This window comes from Bos indicus, chromosome 3 (assembly GCF_029378745.1).
Source record: "Bos indicus isolate NIAB-ARS_2022 breed Sahiwal x Tharparkar chromosome 3, NIAB-ARS_B.indTharparkar_mat_pri_1.0, whole genome shotgun sequence".
Taxonomy (NCBI): Eukaryota; Metazoa; Chordata; class Mammalia; order Artiodactyla; family Bovidae; genus Bos; species Bos indicus.
In genome coordinates, this window is record NC_091762.1 from 51,086,404 (window position 1) to 51,107,864 (window position 21,461).

At 41.2% G+C, this 21,461-nt stretch overlaps 1 protein-coding gene across 9 annotated transcripts in view; it reads left to right on the forward strand.

The window, feature by feature from the left end:
- The first annotated feature begins 15,733 nt into the window (after positions 1-15,733).
- The window catches only part of EVI5 (ecotropic viral integration site 5), a 234,458-nt gene continuing 228,730 nt past the window's right edge, over positions 15,734-21,461 (forward strand). For 3 of the 9 annotated variants that reach the window (XM_070786097.1, XM_070786101.1, XM_070786104.1), the window contains exon 1: positions 16,160-16,617. In XM_070786097.1, the coding sequence (XP_070642198.1) occupies positions 16,522-16,617 (96 nt within the window). In that variant the 5' untranslated portion in view covers positions 16,160-16,521. Of the gene's footprint in view, positions 16,057-16,156; positions 16,618-21,461 lie in introns of those variants that run through there. The other 6 variants (XM_070786103.1, XM_070786100.1, XM_070786095.1 and 3 more) reach the window with 4 other exon arrangements.

Sequence of the window (21,461 nt, forward strand, 5' to 3'; positions counted from 1 at the left end):
GAATGAAATATTGCCATTTGGAGCAACATGGATGGACCTAGAGAGTATCATACTAAGAAAGTAAGTCAGACAGAGAAAGATATATATTCTATAACATTACTTAGATGTAGAATCTAAAAAATAATACAAATGAATCTATATATAAAACAGAAACAGACTCACAAATGTAAAAAACACACTTATGGTCATCAAAGGGGAAAGCCAACGGGAGAGAGATAAACTAGGAATGTGGGATTAACAACTAGATAAGCAACAGTATTTACTGTTTACACAGTGAAATATAGAAAATGTAATAGTCTAATATGTAAAACAAAGTAAAACGGAATCACTTTGCTGTACACCTGGAACTAACACAACATTGTAATCACTATATTTCAATAAAAAAAACTTAAATGATGAAATGAGCGCAGGCTAAGATCCAGGACTAGTAAATTGTGTGTTTCCCATAACTTCTACTTAATTACAAACAAAGATAAAATGTTCTTTTTCACTTTCCCCACAGTTATTACAGAATGAGTAGTATTGGGGCAGGGAAACCACTAACAGATGTCAGTCTTTCATTTCTTGTAAATGGAAACTCCATCCTTCTATTTGTGCAATCCCCCAAAGTTGGAGTTATCTCTGATTTCTCTCTTTTAACCCATAGCCAACCTGGAGACAAATCATGTTGACTGAAAATACATTGATCACCTCTCACCTACTTGAACTTCCTACTCTGGCCCAAGCAGTCACTTTTCTCATTAGCTTCCCTGTTTGTACCCTTCCCTAGAATCAATTTTGAGAAGGAAATGGCAACCCACTCCAGTATTCTTGCCTAGAGAATCCTGTGGACAGAGGAGCCTGGTGGGCTGCTGTCCATGGGGCCGCATAGAGTCGGACACAACTGAAGCGATTTAGAATGCATTTATGCATTGGAGAAGGAAATGGCAACCCATTCTAGTATTCTTGCCTGGAGAATCCCAGGGACGGAGGAGCCCGGTGGGCTGCCGTCTATGGGACTGCAAAGAGTCGGACACAACTGAAGTGACTTAGCAGCCGCAGCAGCTAGAATCAATTCACTGCACAGCAGCCAGGTGAGACTTTTAAACATAAAACAGATCAGAGCATGTCATTCTGCTTATCCATCCTACTTAGAGTAAAAGCCAAAGACCTGAAGATGGCCTGCAGGGCACACTTTGTATCCTGGTTCTGTTTTCTCTCTGATTTCATATCCTAGCATTTTCTATGTTGCTTATGCCATTCTAACCACAACACTACCCTCTTTGCTGTTCCTTGATTATACTAGGTATATTCCTGCCTCGGAGCCTTTGTGCTTGCTTTTCTCTCTGCCTGAAATGCTCTTTGCCAGATGACTTGCTCTCTTACTACTTTGTTTGTGAGATCTTCCTCTGACTATTTTATTTAAAAATTTAATAACCCTTCCCCATACTCCTTCTTCCTTTCTCTGTTTTAATTTTCCCCTTGTACTTACACCATCTTATATACCATCTATTTCTGGAAGGTTGTTTATATATTCAACTTACTATTTCAACTAAGTCAACTCAAGATTCTCTTTCTCATTTTTAGGAGGCTTTCTTTTCTCTTCCTATTGTGGAAATATATATATATATATAAAATGAAGTTTACTATTTTAATTGTTTTTAGATCTACAATTCAGTGACACTAAGTACATTCACAATATTGTATAACCATCACCATTATCTAGTTTCAAAATATGTTCATCTCCTCAATCAGAAACTCTCTGCCCATTTAAGATTAACTCCCCATGTTCCCTTCCCCTTGACTCTAGTAACCCCTATTCTACTTTCTGTCTCTGTGAATACCTAGATACCTCGTACATGTGGAATCATATAATATTTGCTCTTTTGTGTCTGGTTTATTTCACTTAACATATTTGTGCTTTATTCATCTTGTAGTATGTATCAGAACTTCATTGCCTTTTACAGGTGAATAATATTCCTTGTATGGATATACCATATTTTTTTAATCCATTCATTTGTTGATATATTCTTGGGTTGTTTCCCTTTTTGGCTATTATAGATAGTGCTGCTATAAACACTGATGTATCTGTTTAAGTTTCTGTTTTGAATTCCTTTAAGCAGCTTGAAGAATGATTGCAGGGTCAAACGGTGATTTTGTTTAACTGTTTGAGGAACTGCCAACTGTTTTCCACAGTGGCTTCATCAGTTTGCATTTCCATCAGCAATGTGTAAGGGTTCCAATTTCTCCATGTACTCTGATATATTTGTAATTTTCTGATCTTTTTTTCCCCTAACAGCCACCATACTGAGTGTCAAGTGGTATTTCATTGTGGTTTTCATTTGCATTTTTCTAATGACTGATAATACTGTGCATCCTTTCATGTGCTGTTTTATATCTTTTTGGGTGAAATGTCTGTTCATGTTCTTTTCCCATTTTTTAATTGGCTCATTTGCTTTTTTGTTATTCAACTGTAGCATTCCTTTATATAGTTTAGGTATTAATTCTTTATCAAATATATGATTTGAAAATATTTTCTCCCACTCCATGAGTTATTTTTTAACTCTTTTGATAGTGTCTTTTGATGCAGACACATTTTTAATTTTGATGAAATCCAGTTTATGTATTTTTCCTTTTGTTGCCTGTGTTTTTGGTGTCACATTTAAGAAATCCAATGTTATGAAGATTTCCCCCTGTTTTTTAAATTGAGTTTATAGCTTCAGTTCTTAAGTTGAAGTCTTTGATCCACTTTGAATTAATTTTTTTATGTGGTATAAGACAAGGGTCCAACTTCATTCCTTTACATGTGGATATTCAGCTTTCCTACTATTTTTTTGCTTATAGTATATATCTGATTATTGCTGTTTTCTCCCACAAGAATTTGAGTTCCATGAAGGCATGGTCTCTGTCTGTTCCTGCCATTGACATATTGTATTAATTTTTATTACTCTTGCCATTTATTGCTATTTGTGGTAAAAAAAAAAAATCACTTTAAAATTTAGTGCCTTAGAAAAGCAATAAACATTTATTATTATTTAGGTTTTTTTGGCTACACTGGGTCTTTGTTGCTGTGTGCAGGTTTTCTCTAGCTGTGGTGTGTAGGGATTACTCTCTGTTGTGGTGCATGAGTTTCTCATTGCGTTGGCTTCTCTCGTTGCAGAACACAGGCTCTAGGTGGGCTCAGTAGTTGTGGTGCAGAGGCTGATCATCTCAGACCAGGAACCAAACCCGTGTCCCCTGCCTTGGTAGGCGGATTCTCAACCACTGGACCACCAGGGAAGCCCTAATAAACATTTATTATCCCTTACAGTTTTGACATGTCAGGAATTTGGGTGCAGCTTGCTGAATGGCCCAGGTTTACGGTTTCTTGCGGGATTCAGTCAGATGTGGGCTAGGACTGAAGTTATCTGAAAACTTGACTGGGACTAAAAGATCTGTTTCCAAGGTGGCTCATTGACATGACTCTCAAGTTGGTTCTAGATGCTGATGGGAGGCCTTAGATTTGTTCTTAATAGAGTTGCTCACACATATCTGCTGACTTCCCCCAAAGCAGACAATCTAAGAGAACAGGGAAAAACTACAGTGCCCTAACGACCTTGTCTCAGAGGTTATAACCTACGCTTTTCCTATTTTATAGGTCACACAGTCCAGCCCTTATCAATGTGGGAGGGACTATACAAGGACAGAAGAATAGGCAGCAAGGATCACTGGGGGCCCAAATAGAGGCTGGCTACCACTTGTATCTATCCCCAGTGCCTAGAACAGTACCTAGAATAATAATCTGATATAATAAGCCATATATTATATAGGCAGCATATATATGTAAATGTTCAGAAAATACTTGATGAGTGAATGAGTCGCTTAGAGGTTCTTGGTGAGGCCGCAGCATCAAAGAAAAATCAGAGCAACAGAGGCTTAGGAAAGGCAGGATTGACTGGAACTGAGGATTCTATATCTTCAGGATGCTCTCTGTTTCATTTTTTACTTCTTTGAGAACAGCCAGGATCTCTGGGTTCAAATCCCTGAGCTTCATAGTGAGAAGGCAAAGGGCAGCTTTGGCCTGAAAAATCCTTGGGGAGGTTTCTCCCAAGCCTACCCCCTTGAGCCAGTTACTGTGGTCAGGGGATCAAGGTAACATGATTGGTTTAGCTTAAGGTCAGGTGTCTACACCTGTTATTAGAAGACGGAAAGGGATGTGGGCAGATAAAAATAGTACAACTCCCTGGCCAGATTAGGTATATCCCCATTCTGTATGTTCCCATCATACTATATCTCCAAATAATAGAACATATCATTATTGTCCATTTATTTGTTCACATGTTTGTCTTGTACAGGAGACTATACGATCTTAAACTAGAGTCTCAACACAGGTACTACATTTTTGTAACTCCAAACAACACAGTGAAGGTAGAATTATGATTGTATGTTTGCGTTTTGTTTTTCTGTCATTGTGGTTTTGGGCCAGCCATAGTGTCCTCATCTTTTCTATGGGCCAAATGATAGCTTCCCAGGTGGTGCCAGTGGTAAAGAACCCACTTCCCAATGCTGGAGGTGTAAGAGAAGTGTGTTTGATCTCTGGGTTGGGAAGATCCCATGAAGGAAGGCACGGCAACCCACTCCAATATCCTTGACTGGTGAACTCCATGGATAGAAGAGCCAGGCGGGGTACGGTCCATAACGTCACAAAAAGTCAGACACAACTGATGTGACTTAGTAGCAGCAGCAATGACAGCCACCTCATTTTGGAAGCACATTACATTATTGGTGATATGAACTAAGAATATTAGTTATTGCCCTTCCTTTTAGAAAAGTGCCTGACACAATTCTATGTTCTTGATAGGTTTATAAGTGAAGGATTTAATGAGTAAATAAATGAAGCATTCTTAGAGATTTGCTTGGGTTCACTTATAAATGAGGATAATAATAGGGATATGGTGAAGATCACTCAGTCGTGTCTGACTCTTTCAGACCCCATGGACTGTAGCCTACCAGGCTCCCCTGTCCATGAAATTTTCCAGGCAATAGTACTGGAGTGGATTGCCATTTCCTTCTCCAGGGAACTTCCCTGGTTGATCCAGGGATCAAACCCGGGTCTCCCACATTGTAGACAGACGCTTAACTGTCTTAGCCACCAGGGAAGTCCCTTTTAGATAAAAAGTGCTTCCATAGCCCAACTCATGGACAGTGGCTTATCTCTATTTAGATATCTCTCATAAGGTATATAACTTGCCTCTGTATTTCATAAAAACTGTCAATGAATAATCCTGAATAACACAAATGCAATATACATTAACACAATAGCCTGCAGTATTCTGAAACCTCAATTAAAGAGTAGAAAAAAAACAAAAAATAGAACTTAACAAACTAATAATTTTGTCTAGAGTCAAATTTAGGTACTGAAACCAGCTAATATAAAGAAGCTTCTAACCAGTGGCTCAGACTTGGCACCCCAAACACAGTAACAGTTAGTATTATAATTGTCATTCTGAGACAAATCAAATCACTGAAAGGAGGAAAGAAGGAAGGAAAAGGAAAGAAAGTAAAGGGAGAGATGGAGGAAGAAAGGAAGGAAAGCTGGAAAAAAAAATTAGCATCCTTATGGCCAAAAAGCTTTGTTTATTGCATTCCTAGTCCTCCATGTTCCCAGCTTCCCCCAGAAGTGCTACCTAAACAAATGTATAGGGTGGAACCGAAAGGGTGCTGAATGGGTGGATCCCAGTGGCAATGTCTTGTAAACACTCCCTATGAGTCAGCTATAAATTCAATTCAAATCCCCGGTCTTCCTGTCTTTGCTTATCATGGTTACCACCAAAATGACTTCTGCCTTTAGAAAGCCTAGTAGGAAACAGGTAAATGTCTAAAACAATGTTTGATTTTACATTAAAACTTTGAAAATGTAATTACTCAAAAAAGATATTTTGTTATTCAGTTAGGATAAATATACCTTGCTTGCTCTTCAAGTCACAGGAACAGCTTGTTAACATTTCAGCTTTATTTTAAGACTGTTATCTCCTTATTCTGTGGCCATTTGAGTGTCGAACAAAAATTTATGAAGTGTTAGGTTTAATTCCACACCTGTAAGAAAGGTTATTTTAATAACTGACTTCTGTAATTCAATACTGTTTCTCTCCTTGCTGTAACTGGCTGCTGGTTATCTTTTCTGAATGTGTTTTTTCAGAGGAGACAATGTGGCTGCATGGGTTTCAAATTTCTCATGTGGAGAAAATGATTAACTGGGGAAAAACCTGGTTACCACAGAATTTGTTGACAAATTCTGTTTGGTGGCAATGTTGATGGTTGTATGGCTTTTCAGTGATGACTTCAACAGTGGTTGCTACCTAGTTGTGTTTTGATGCACAGGGCATAATAAAAGCTAAATTAATTTTATCATAAAGTAAAATTTTACCTTCCTAATGTAGTTTCTTAGTTTCATTTTTGGTAGAGGTTGGGACAAAGTTAACATTAGCTGATATTGTACTTTCGGAGAAGGCAATGGCAACCCACTCCAGTCCTCTTGCCTGGAAAATCCCATGGACGGAGGAGCCCGGTAGGCTGCAGTCCATGGGGTCTCGAAGAGTCGGACACGACTGAGTGACTTCACTTTTACTTTTCAGTTTCATGAATTGGAGAAGGCAATGGCAACCCACTCCAGTGTTCTTGCCTGGAGAATCCCAGGGATGGGGGAGCCTGGTGGGCTGCCATCTTTGGGGTCGCACAGAGTTGGACACGACTGAAGTGACTTAGCAGCAGCAGTAGCAGATACTGTACTTTACTGCTTTTAGACACTTCTCACACGAATAACACTTCTGTTGTTGACAACTCTTATTCTTACTTGTCTGATGAAACAAGCTTACAGAGGCCAAACAATTATTAGCAGGTGGTAGAGTCAGGATTTTTCTGTTACAGAGTCTTTTAGAAATCTATTTAAATTTTTGTCATATTGATGCTTTGTAACTTTGGATAACAGGAATTACCATTCACTGAATGCTTATTTTGTGCCTTGGGTATATTATTTCACTTAATTGTCACTTCAATGTTTAAGTAGATCGTTTTATTCTCTCCAGTTTATAATGAGAAGACAGGAGCTCAAAGAGGTTAAACACACATTTGGCAAACGCATGTGAAATTTTAGGTTACAATTTAGTCACGTGCATTAATTTGGAAGTTATTAGTTCCCAGATAATTGGATAGATTGGAATTGCTACTCTAATTGCACTAAGTTTTGTCTTGCTCTAAAACAGACACTTTAGACTGTCAAGAAAAGAATGGACTTCTCCTTTGGTGGGTGAGGTGAAAACTGGTACTCAACTGATGTCCCAATTTGGTGGCAGAGTTTTAAAAGCTGTTGTTGGGTTGATAGTGTGAATGTGTGATATCACACGTAGAAATGATGTCCAATCACTGGAGCCCAAGACCTGGTTCTTTACCACAACTATGGCAGATCTAGCCCTTACTAGTGTACAAGTGCCAAGAGATGGCAATAGAATTGTGTGCCTCTCAACAATGTTCTTTCCTAAGATAATGTGTCTTGCAAACCACAGGATGTGGTGGAGGTGAAGCGGTGAGGTTAAAGCCATTTTTATCACCTCAGTACAAGGAGAGGCCACAGCTTTTTTGCTTGAATGCCTTTTGGTTTGCGCTAAGGAAAGCACTGAGCCAAGTGAAATAGGCTTTCATTCCACCATTTCATTGTGAGCCTTTGGGCTGAAGGTCATAATGGAGTGTTGTTCCTCCTTTTTCTGGAATAGTGCTGCCAAGAGAATTTTCTGATGGATAGAAATGGTGTATGTGTGCTGCCCAACTTAGTGACTAGCTGCCGCATGTGGGCTATTATTAAGCACTTGAAAGGCGTGACTGCTACTGAGAAACTGAAATTTTAAGTTTCAATGTAAATAGTCACATGGGGCTAGTGGCTGATGTATTGGACAGTGCAGTCCTAGAATGTAACTGAGATGCCCTGATTTTCTCTGGAAATTCAAGATGCCAGCTGATGCCCAAAGTGAGTTTACCACTAGTTAGTTCCTTTTCTGGACTCTTGAGTAGTTTTTGCCTCTCAAGGGAATGTACTGAGGTTATACGAATGCTTCCCTTGCCTCTCCTTCCTGTGAGCAATGAGGCTCACATGGCTGACTTATAAAACACTGTTGGTGACTGAGAGCACAATGCTCTGATGTTTAACCCTTACCTGGTTTAGAGGGGACTAGAACTCAAACTCTCCTTCTGTTCCCCTCCTAGTGTGTGCACGCTAAGTTGCTTCAGTCATATCTGACTCTGTGCAAACTTGTGGACTGTAGCCTGTCAGGCTCCTCTGTCCATGGGAATCTTCAGGCAAGAATACTGGAGTGGGTTGCCATGCCCTCCTCCAGGGGATCTTCCTGACCCAGGGATCAAAATTGCGTCCCCTGTGGCTCCTGAATCGCAGGCAGATTCTTTACAACTAAGCCACCAGAGCAGCCCTCCCTTCTTAGATAGTGACCCAAATCAATATCAGGGGTGTGTGGCATTAGAACACAGGGAATCTTGAATCGCTAACTGAATTTGCCTCAAATTCAACTGTCTCTGAGGAGGGGACCCCTGCCCACTGCACCCGCACTTCCTCTATCTGCTATTCTAGTTTCATTCAGGGTGTGAACCGCCGAGTGGCAGAGGGCTGGAGCAGAGGTGGTGCTGCTGTGATTCACACAGTGGAATTTCACTTATGCAAGTGTTTAAGCACTTGGGAGAGGTTAGAAGTAGCTATTTCTCTAGTTAGATTTAGCTTTCATTTTAATCTTATTATTTATTTGTACAGCTTTTTAAAATTTTAAATAAAAAAATTTAATTTTTCAGTGAAAAACTAAAGTGTAAACTCTTTCATCAAATAAATTGGATGGTTAGAGCTAATGGTAGAAGCTTCTCTCCTCAGACCTATGATCTCGTTAGAGATAGTACATCTTAGGCACTTAACACAATGGTACTGATTATTTAGATTGTTTAGAATATTACACACACACAGACACATGAATGCGTGCATGTGTGCTCAGCCGCTTTAGTCATGTTGGATTTTTCTGAGGCTCTATGGACTGTAGCCTGTCAGGCTCCTCTGTCCATGGGAATCTTCAGGCAAGAATACTGGAGTGGGTTGCCATGCCCTCATATAATTTGTACCAATTAAAAATACATAATTTGTACCAATAAAATCTACACCAAGCTTGTTCTTTATCATTCATTCAAAATATGTTAAGCAGCTACTATGCAAAGTGCTGGGGCAACTGAATAGTCTAAGACAAAATATGATTTCAATCTTTGCAAAGCTCTTGATCTAGTGGGTAAGTAATATAAACCACTTCTGACATTAGACTGACCGGGTTCAAAGCAATGCCCCATCATTTTTTATTTTTATAGATAGGGGCAAGTTACATGGTATTTACTAAGTCTTAGTTTTCTTATCTGCAAGGGGGTTATAGTGATACCAACCTCATGAGCATAGCATAAGGATTAAAAGAAAAAATGTATTAATATATACAGTCCTTAGCCAATACTTACAAAGTGTGCAACTGTGCATTAGCTTATTTTTAAAATTGAATTGACTCATGATATTATATTAGTTTCAGATGTACAACATAGTGATTTGATATTTTTATACATTATGAAATGATCACAACAGAATGGCTAGTTATTAGGTTGGTGCAAATGTAATTGTGGTTTTGGTCTGTGAATTTTAAATCATTATAACTCAAACACATCTTTATTAATCAAAATAGGAAACCATTACAATCAATACATTTTTGCCAATGAGAAATAAGTTTGTTTATTAATGTAGTATAAAAATCCATGCTTCCGGATTTGATGAACTCTTGGAAAGCATTTTCTGTCTCCTGTTGGTTGTGAAAACATTTTCCCTTCAAAGAATTGTTGAGATGCTTGAAGAAGTGGTAGTCAGTTGGTGAGAGGTCAGGTGAATATGGCAGATGAGGCAAAATTTCGGGGCTTAATTTTTGAAGCATTGGTGTGGGACACGCAGTCATGCATTGTTGTAGAGAAGAAGTGGGCCTTTTCTGTTGACCAGTGCCGGCTGCAGGTGCTGCAGTTTTTGGCGCATCTCTTTGACTTGCTGAGCTTGCTTCTCAGATGTAATGGTTTTACCAGGACTCAGAAAGCTGTAGTGGATCAGACTGGCAGCAGACCACCAAACAATGACCATGACTTTTTTTTTGGGGTGCAACTTTGGCTTTGGGAAGTGCTTTGGAGCTTCTTCTAGGTCCAACCACTGAGCTGGTCATCTCCAGTTGTCCACTTTTCATTGCATATCACAATCCGATCGAGAGATGATTCGTTGTTGTGTAGAATAAGAGATGAGGACACTTCAAAATGACAATTTTTTTGATTTTGTCAGCTCATAAAGAATTCACTTATAGAACTTTTTTACCTTTCCAATTTGCTTCAAATGCTTAACGACCTTAGCGTGGTTGATGTTGAGTTCTTTGGCAACTTCTTGTGTAGTTGTAAGAGGATCGGCTTCGATGATCCTCTCAGCTGGTTGTTGTTAACTTCTGATGGCCTGCCACTGCACTCCTCATCTGGTCTCAAGGCTCTCATCTCCATTGCAAAACTTCTTGAACCATCACTGCACTGTACATTTGTTAGCAATTCCAAATGCATTGTTGATGTTTCGAGTTGACTCTGCTACTTTATGACACATTTTGAACCTGAGTAAGAAAATTGCTCAGGGGACTTCCCTGGCAGTCTAGACTTTGCCTTCCAATGCAGGGGGTGCAGGTTTGATCCTGGTTGGAGAGCTAAGATCCCACATGCCTCATGGCCAAAAAGCCAAAAACATAAATAATATTGTAAAAAATTCAATAAAGACTTTAGAAAAAAAGAAAATTGCTCAAATTTGCTTTTTGTGTAACATCATTTCCCCAATCTAAAATAAATATAAATACACAGCAAGTAATAAGCAAACAAAATAAAGGGAGAAATGTGAATTAAAATGATGTATAACATAACCACATTTATTTAAGAATGTATTCCAATATCAAACAGCTAATGTCGACAACATAAAACCGCAATTATTTTTGCACCAACCTAATATACTCTGTCACCAAAGTTATCACAACATTATTGACTACATTCCCTATATTACACTGTACATTACATTCCCATGACTTATGTTATTACTGGACATTTGTACTTCTTAATTCCCATATCCTATTTCACTTAATTCCCCATTCGGTTTGTTCTCTGAGTGCTTCTATTTTGTTATGTTTGTTTTGTTTTTTAGAGTCCACCTATAAGTGAAAACATGATATTTGTTCTCTGCCTGACTTTTTTTTTTTTTTGACTTTTTTTTTTATATAGCATATTCCCTCTAGGTACATCTACATTGTTGCAAATGGCAAGATTTCATTCTTTTTTATGACTAACATTTCATTGTGTATATATACGCTGCTGCTGCTAAGTCACTTCAGTCGTGTCCGACTCTGGGCGACCCCATAGACGGCAGCCCACCAGGCTCTCCTGTCCCTGGGATTCTCCAGGCAAGAACACTGGAGTGGGTTGCCATTTCCTTCTCCAATGCATGAAAGTGAAAAGTGAAAGTGAAGTTGCTCAGTTGTGTCCGACTCTTAGTGACCCCATGGACTGCGGCCCACCAGGCTCCTCCATCCATATCTTTATTCATTCATCTATTGATGGACACTTAGGCTGCTTCCATATGTTGGCTGTTGTAAATAATCTGCAGTGAACTTTGGGTGCACATATCTTTTTTTTTTTTTTTTTTTGCCACACTGAGAGGCTTGTGGGCTCTTAGTTCCCTAACCAGGGATCAAACTCGAGCCCCATGTAGGGGAAGCTCTGAGCCCTAACCACTGGACCACCAGATTATTCTCTGCACATATCTTTTTAAGTTAGTGTTTTCATTTTCTTCAGATAAATACCCAGAAGTGAAATTGCTGGATTGTATGGTAGTTTTATTTTCAATTTTTTTAGGAATTTCCATACCATTTTCCACAATGGTTGCACCAATAGTGTGTTACTGTTTTGAGTACTTGAACTCTCTAATCAGTAGAAATTGATAAGAGGCCAGATGAGAAATCCAGGCAAGTTATTGGATCTCATGCTGCAGCACAAGGGAAGGAAAATGAGTAACAGATGCCCTTACTGGCTCCAAGGGGTGGTGGGAGGCAAGAGGTTTCTTAAATGGGTTGAGAGGATGGGCAAGTTGGTGGGTTGGGCAGGAAGCATAGCTTAGATGGTCCGTCCACCCAACTGGTGGTGCTGTGTGCAGGAGTCATACATAGTACCTTGATTTTGCTCCTGACACCTTGGAAATGGCAGTGGGTTTGTGGTCTTTTTGTATCTGCACATGTGTGCAAGTATTTTTAGTCCCTTATAGCTTCTTTGTATTCTGTTGCTTAAGGAAATATTTATGCAGGTGCAAGCACTCCGGTAAAGAGTCCCAGGTACCAGCCTAGCCCAAGCGGGACAATTTTATGACCCAGAAATTTCTCTCATGTACCTTCCCAATTTCCTGCCAGAGGCAATCTGTTATGATTTTTTCACCACAAACTAGTTTTGCCTTTTCTGGAATTTCAAACAAATAGAATCAGAGTATGCACTCTTTTGTGTCATTTATTTTCAAATAGGTAATATTAATATATTCACATGGCTTGAAATTAAGAAGGTACAAAAGGGCAGGCAGTCAAAAGTCTTCTTCCTAGCCTTGACTCCCAATCATTCAATCTTCCTCCCTTGAAGCAACCATTGTTATTAGGTTTATGTGGGAACATCCCATGGCAATCATTATTAATTCAGGGCTTTCTTTATACAGGTACTTTGAGAATTCAGTTTTAAAGGTTACCCAAAGGATCTTCAGACAACTCAGCTAAACAAAATAAAATCAATTTTAAAAATTACTGGAGTTCTTTTTAGACTCTGATTCCAAATATCAGATTGTGACATTTTACCTATCTATGACTTAGGTAACCTTCAAGCCATATCTAGTTCAAGTTCTAGTATTAGAATAATTAATTGTTAATTACTTCTCATTTATTGAATTAACAAAACATACATTGAACAAATATAGAAATACAACCATGAACCAAAGAAAACCAAGCTTCTGGCCGGCGTCATTGGTGTAATTAGTTGAGTAGGGGAAACAAAAATTCACCAAAAAAAATCACATTATTACAGTTTCAGTGCCATGTGATATGAAAGGACCAAGGCAGGGGAGTCTGAAGGTACCTCTCAGAGGTAGAGACTAGAGGGGCAGTCAGAAGGATGAGTACTGGAAGAGGTTTCCAGGCACAGAGCAAAGCATACACGAAAGGTCTGTGGAGGGAGAAAACTGAGGAATTGGAAGAGGTCAGTGTGGCTGGAACAGAGATAGGACAGAATGTGGTCTGAGCAGTGAGAAGAGCTGGAGAGGTGGAGAAGAGGCTGCCTGACCATGCAGATTAGTTAAGAGGTTTTGTCTAAGGAAGTGGGAAGCCATTGAAGTGGTAGTGCTGTGGTACACAGAGCCATTTGTGTGGAGACAGGATTAGAGAGAGGCTACAGGGCATATATTTAACTTATATGCAGAGTACATCATGAGAAACGCTGGGCTGGAAGAAGCACAAGCTGGAATCAAGATTGCAAGGAGAAATATCAATAACCTCAGATATGCAGATGACACCACCCTTATGGCAGAAAGTGAAGAGGAACTAACAAGCCTCTTGATGAAAGTGAAAGAGAAGAGTGAAAAAGTTGGCTTAAAGCTCAACATTCAGAAAACTAAGATCATGGCATCCGGTCCCATTACTTCATGGCAAATAGACGGGGAAACAGTGGAAACAGTGTCAGACTTTATTTTTCTGGGCTCCAAAATCACTGCAGATGGTGATTGCAGCCATGAAATTAAAAGACGCTTACTCCTTGGAAGGAAAGTTATGACCAACCTAGATAGCAGATTCAAAAGCAGAGACATTACTTTGCCAACAAAGGTCCGTCTAGTCCAGGCTATGGTTTCTCCAGTGGTCATGTATGGATGTGAGAGTTGGACTGTGAAGAAAGCTGAGTGCCAAAGAATTGATGCTTTTGAACTGTGTTGTTGGAGAAGACTCTTGAGAGTCCCTTGGACTGCAAGGAGATCCAACCAATCCATTCTAAAGGAGATCGGTCCTGGGAGTTCTTTGGAAGGAATGATGCTAAAGCTGAAACTCCAGTACTTTGGCCACCTCATGCAAAGAGTAGACTCATTGGAAAAGACTCTGATGCTGGGAGGGATTGGGGGCAGGAGGAGAAGGGGACGACAGAGGATGAGATGGCTGGATGGCATCACTGACTCGATGGACATGAGTTTGAGTGAACTCCGGGAGTTGGTGATGGACAGGGAGGCCTGGCGTGCTGTGATTCACCGGGTCGCAAAGAGTCGGACACAACTGAGCGACTGAACTGAACTGAGAGGGCATAAAAGTAAACCAATCAGAGACTAAATTAGTAGCCCAGGGCCTCCCTGGTAGCTCAGTCTGTAAAGAATCTGCCTGCAGTTCAGGAGACCGGGTTCTATCCCCTGGAGCAGGAAATGGCAACCCACTGCAGTATTCTTGCCTGGAAAATCTTACGGACGCAGGAGCCTGGCGGGGTACAGTCCATGGGGTCCCAAGAGTTGGACACCATTTAGCGACTAAACCACCACCACCCAGGCCCCTGGTCCTCCCAGGCAAAGGTAGTTTGGACTTAGGGTGGTGATGGAGGATATAGAAGAGGCCAGATTCAAGGAAAATTTGGTAGGTAAAAATCTACAGGATTTTCTGATAAATGGAATTTAGGAAGGAGAGGTAGATTAACATGGTGTCTCAGCTTTCTTATACAAGATGGATTCAGCTGTGATGAAACTTGGTTGAAATTACTTTAAATAACGGCATAATCTAAAGTCATGCAAAATTTTGCCTCAGATAAAATTTCAAGTTTTTATCTGCGTGGAAAGACATGGCTCTACTTCCTATTTTTTGAACTTCCTAATCTTTTTTTTTTTTTAATGCTTATTACAGTGGAACCCTTTCTGGAAATTATGGTTTTCAATTAGATAATAACCAGGGCTATCTAATTTCTAGGTTCTTTTTTGGGTGCTAATTACTATCATTTTGTCACTTCTAAATGTCTAATGAAAGTAATTTATATTGCCTTTGTTATTATTTTTTGCCTGTTTTTCTGGGATTTGACCGGGATTCGTAGCTTGTTTCTGTTCCTCAATAAGTACTTTCCTTCTAAGAATGTCTTCGTTGATATTGGATGACTGCCCGACTGGACATCACATATTTGTGCCCATGTTCTGCTTACTGCCGGACTCTGCATAAACCCAATGTGTCGAGACGACTGATGGTAGAGGGATTTGCAATCACAAGTGCCATTTACACGTTAATTGTTTTTTCAGAGTGATCTGGTTGCCTCTCGAGGAAGCTCCGGCGACCGCTGTAAGCTTGCGCGACTGCATCGCGCGGCCCCAGCCTGGGACCCCTGCGCGTGGGCGGTGCGGCAATGCCAGGCCGGCAGCCTTAAGGCTGGGGTCGCTTCGGGCCGGGAGCGGGAACGTTTGGTGCAGCTCTTACAGGCAAGGGGCGGTTCTAGAGACTGGGGAAGTCAGCAGTTTGTGCGTCCGATGGCTGGAGCTTTGAAAGAGAGGCGGAGGAACAAGCGAGAGCTCCCCGCCCCCGTTCCCCACTGTCCAATCCCTTCGGCTTCTCCTATCCTCGGCTGGCCGGCCCGACCCCTAACCTGCTCGAACCCATTATGCGGTAGAGACGGCCGGGGCTCTTTAAGGCCCTTGCCGCGCCTGCGCCTTGAGCCTTCCTGACGCGGCCGGGCCGGACCCGGGAGGAGCCGGCGGCGGGCACGCTAGGGGTCGGGTGGTAATTGAAACCGCGGCGGCTCGGCAAGAGTGAGGTCAGGGTCGGAGGCGGCCCTGAGCTCCTGAGTGAGCGCGGCGCTCGAGAGGAGGCGCAGAGGGCGGCCCGCGAAGCCGGGAGCGAGGCCGAGGAGCTGAGACGCGGCGGCTCGGCTGCCGGCTGGATGGGAAGTTAATGTTTACGACGGAGTCCACCCAACGTTTCCAAGGTGAGGGGCGCCGCGCCAGGCCGGGCGGGCCGGGAGGCCGGGCGGGCCGCGAGCCCGAGTTCCGCGGGACGCACAGCCGGGCCGAGGCGCGGCGAGTCGGGGCCGCCACTAAACTTGCGGCGCGAGCGGGGCGGGCGCCTCCGGCCCTACTGGGGCCTAAGTTCCCTGTGGCCTTCGGGACCCTCCCCACCGCGGTTGCTGCGGAAGAAACTCGCCAGCGGAACTCCCAGTAGATTCCCAGGGAGGTGAAGGGACGAGGCTGCTTCGGGGGCGCTTCCTCGATATCCTGTGGGGGCATACTGACTCTTCACCCCCGCCCTCGAGGCCAGGAGTCTGTTCCCTCTGGGTGACCAGATGGGGCGAGACTGTCCGCGCCTCTTGCGAAGTTGGCGTCTTTACTTGGCCTCGGGGATTCTGCGTAAGGCCATGTCTCCAGGCAGGTGATGGGCGAGCCAGGTGTGGTAAATGACGCCCAAGGATCCAGTTCGGAGCGTTTGTAGCCATCACTATAATCACCTTATGACTAGAGGGGCAAGCCTCAAATTAACCACAGAATTTCCGGTAGGTTGGATTGTGGTGGTAGTGTCTGATTTAGAGTTGCTGTGATTTCTTTGTGTCTTTCTTTCTGTCTTGGGCATCATAGATCAACTCGGTTGGCATCCTTTCACTGAAGAGTTAACCAAAACTTTTGGAATGGTTCCTTCACTTTACTCCTATCTGTTGATGTTAGAAGTGGTTTCAAAAAGCAGCAGTTTCTTGCAGAGATATCTCAGCTGTGGGTTTCAGTGTAGAATAACAGAATTCTTCCATTGGTGAAAGCAATCTGGTGCTTCATGAAAATCAAGAAGTTATCTGTTTGTAGTTTTTACCTTTGTTCTGGACTGAAATGTATTAGTAGCTTTTTTGTTTTGTTTTCCAAAAATGTTATTAATAAAGTTTCTGCAGTTTACCAGAAGCTCCTATTCTAAAATGCTAGCCTTAAGGTCTCTGAGAAATTTGTGTCAAAGAAATCTTAGAAAACTTATTGTAGTATAACGTATTTTTAAAAAGTGCCAATCTTGAGTATGCAGGTAAAGACTTTTTACTAAGTGTATTATTACAGATCAAGAAACGCAACATTGCAGGATTGGGTTATATATCCAGGAGTGGAACTGTTGATTACTGAGGTATGTGAATAATAAAATGTTAGCATTAGATCCAGTTGAACATTTTCCCAAAGTAGTTTTACTTTGGGAATTAGCAGGGAATGGTATTCCATTTACCTCATATCCTTGCTAACGCTTCTCAGTTTAAAAAATTTTTGCTATTTTGATGGAAGTGCAGTAATATTTATGTAGCTTTATTTTACATTTTTCTGATGATTGTGGTTGAGTACCTTTTGTTGGCCATTTATATGTTGTCTTTTGTGAAGTGCCTGTTCAGTCTTATTATTTTTTAAATTGGTTTGTAATTCTTTATTCAGAATGAGTTCTGTTTGTGTGTGTGTATGTATATACACATCTATTTCCCATGAGTCCTTTCTGGACTTAATCATTTTCCACTTTGTATCTTGTCTTTTCAATCTTGATGGCCTTTTTTTTTTTTGATGAATGGAAATTGCTAATTTTAATGAAATAAACTTATTCCTGATTACTCTTTTTTGTGAACTATTAAAGAAATCTTTGCTTCGCCTAAGAATATGGAGATGATTTCTCATGTTACCAAGTATGTGTGCTCAGTTGCTTCAGTTGTGTGTGACTCTTTGCTACACTGTGGACCTTAGCTGATCTGGCTCCTCCTCCATGGGATTTTTCCAGGCAAGAATACTGGAGTGGGTTGCCTTTGCCTGCTCCACCCATGTGATCATACAGAAGTTTTATTTTTACTTTTTACATTTAAGTTGTACAATTTACAGTAAGTTGTAGGTGGATTGTAGGGGTCAAGATTCACTTTTTACCGTATGGGTATATATTTGACCCAGCACTATTCACTGATATATATCATCCCTGCCCCTCTGCACTGTGTGACACTTTTGTAAGTCAGGTGAACGTAGAGTGTGGATCTGTTTCTGAACACTGTTCTGTTTCATTGGTCTATTTGTTACCCTTGCACCAATATCACTGTATTAATTGGTGTAACTTTATAATAAGCCTTGATATGGGTCTTTCCTATTTTGTTCTTTAAGATGGTCTGGACAGTTCTCGGCTCTTAATGTTTCCATATAAATTTCAGAATCTTGTCCATTCATACAGATTTTGGAGATTGGAATTGAATCTGTTTATCAATTTGGAGAGAATTCAGTTCTTAACAAAACTGAGTTTTCCAGTTTATGAACGTGATATGTTCTTCCACTTCTTTATGTCTTTTAAAATTTCTCTAATGTTTTGTAGTTTTCTGTATTAAAGTCTTGCATACCATTTGTTATTTATTTGTAGGTATTTGATATTTTTAATGTAATTGTAAATGATATTTTAAAGCATTTGTGGCCAGTTACAGAAATACAACTGATTTTGGGAGTGAGGGGAGTGGCTCGGAAATTATTTTAAAACAAATCCCAGACATCATTTCATTAATAAATCCTAAATTTTTAATCTCCCTTCAAGACCTAGTCCAGATTACACCTTGTATGTTCTAATTTTCCAAGGTTTTCTCATCTTTTTCTATTTGCATGTTTTCTCCAGGGTCTGAGACAAATTAAAGATTTGTAGAGTGTTTAATATAAAGTGTGAATGTGTTAGGCTCTGGGGATACAAAGCTAATTAAGATGCTGCCCCTGCTTTTAAGGAGTTTAGAGTCTAGGAGGAGTTGTAGAAATTCAAGAAAAGGCCTTTATCTTGCTATGATGAAAATTGGTTTGGCTGCATGCAAAAGGGACATTTAAATCAAACTGTGGGGGAGGTAATATGCCTGGCTCCCAGTGTTCTGAGAGCTGGGCAAAGGAAGTGGGCTGTGGGTGGGGGCTGCTATTCACTATACATACTTCTGCTTTATTCCCTGGCTTTCAGCCTTGAGCCTCTCTCCACTCTTCTTGAGTCTGGAGTCTCTCCAAGTCTGTGTTTCCAGAGAATAAATTTATGAGAGGACGTGAATGGGGGAGAAGGGAAACTGCAGGTCCATATACAGACTTTGTGTGTGTGCTCAGTCGTGCCCAACTCTTTGAGACCCCATAGACTGTAACCTGCCAGGCTTCTCTGTCCCTGGGGTTCTCCAGACAAGAATACTGGAGTGGGTAGCCATTCCCTTCTCCAGGGAATCTTCCTGACTCAGGGATGGAGCCTGGGTCTACTGCATTGCAGGCAAGTGTCTGAGCCACCAGGAAAGCCTTTAGCTGACTTTAAACCACTAACCTGATTTTTTGCCCTTTACTTCTTCCCCACTGACTGTGTACTTGGAGACTCTCAAGGGCTGAGCCTTTCTGGGGCTCTGAATGAGGCCTATCAGTGTGTTGACCTCCAACTTACTTTTGCAGGCCTGGAGGTTTGACTTCTTGTCCTCTACTTCCTGTCTTCTACCTGTTACTTGTTTTTTCATCTCTTTTCTTGTTTCATAGATGCCATATCTCTTTATCTGTCTCAGAACATTAAAGATAGTTTCTTTAAGCTGTTTTTTTCCTTACATAGCTTATTTCCTCCAAGTTCCTTTTTTTCCTGTTTGGTATAATCTCAGCAGTAGAGACCCTCCTCAGAGGTCTGGTAATCCTTGGTTGGTTGCTTGTGATTGAGAGACCAAATACATTATGTAGCAGTACTTTTAAAAATTTAGATGTGATTGCCCACAGCAAAATATATAGAGTAAGTGTATAGTTTGATAGTTTTCCTATGTATGAAAGTGAAAGTGAAGTTGCTCAATTGTGTCCAACTCTTTGCGACCCTATGGACTGTAGCCTACCAGGCTTCTCCGTCCATGGGATTCTCCAGGCAAGAGTACTGGAGTGGGTTGCCATTTCCTTCTCCTGTGTAATTAACACACAGTACAGAGCATAGTGAAAAACCCAGACAATTCCTTCATATTCCTTTCTTCTATCTACCCCACTCCCTGCCCAGAGGCAACCCCTATTCTGATTTCTCTCTGCATAGATTAGCACCAGTATTTTCTAAAGTTGCCCAGGTGATTCAAAGGTATGGTCAGGATTGAAGCCATTGGTTTGAGTGGGCTGTTTGAGCCTCTTTCCAGTGTCTGTCTTTCCTTTTGGCCTGATTGTATTTCCCAGAGAGTATGGAAGTTTTCTGCTTGGAGGCCAGAGGTCTAGTTGCCAGTGGTCTGGGAACTCAGGAAAGGAGAGTTGGGTAATGAGCCATTAATGAGCTTGTAATGTGAAGGGACACATAATTGGCTTCATCTTTCATGATGTATGGTTTTACCCTTTTTAGAGACTGAATCTCTAATCTGCTGCCTTATTGAGATTAGATCATTCAGTGACTTGAAAGAGGAATGCAGGTCTAGGTTTCTAACTGTTCAGTTTTCACCCCATCTTTCCTTCTTCAGTCTCCCCCTTCTTTGCTCTGGCAGTTCCGGATCCCTTTGAGGATTCTGTACTGTAAACTGGGTTTGTTCTTGGTGGTCAGTGCACTGCTGTCTTTGCAAACACTACTTGTCTTTGACCCAATCAGTTACCACTCATCCATCTCTCCACCTTTCAAGGTTGTGTTGCTGTTCTTTGTTCCATTCTCTTGATCCTTATGGTAAGTGTCCTAAAAACAACAGCAAAGTTTTCTTTATTCTTGTTTTATTAGAGTTTTGTTGTTGTTTAGTCACAGTACTGTCTAACTCTTCTGCAATCCCATGAGCTGTAGCTACCAGGCTCCTCTGTTCATAGGATTTCCCAAATAAGAGTACTGGAGTGGGTTGCCATTTCCTCCTCCGAGGGATCTTCCCAACCCAGGGGGTCGAACCCATGTCTTCTGCATTGGCAGACACATTCTTTACCACCGAGCCACCAAGGCAGCCCTATTAGGATTCTGGGAGAGAGAAGAATTAGATGTGTGTGATCAATCTGCCATCTTAACCTGGAAGTCCCTCATCTTTCATCATACAAAAATGTGTTGCCATCTGTCAATCACTGTTGTCTCCTTCCTGTGGGGTTATAGCTTTTAAAGTTTCTTTACTGTTATCTACATAGAATGGTAGGAGGGAGAGCATCTGAATACTGGATCAAACTGTCATTTCTCTAGAAATCCCTAAATTCTTTTGAGAAGTATCCTTTGTCCCAGAGTCTTATAATCTCAGGATTGGAAGTGATTTTAAAGATAAGACAGCTTAGTGAGCTATTTGATACTTTCTGTAGTGGGGAACTCACTTCAGTTCAGTTCAGTTCAGTCACTCAGTCGTGTCCGATTCTGTGACCCCATGAATCACAGCACGCCAGGCCTCCCTGTCCATCACCATCTCCTGGAGTTCACTCAGACTCACGTCCATCGAGTCAGTGA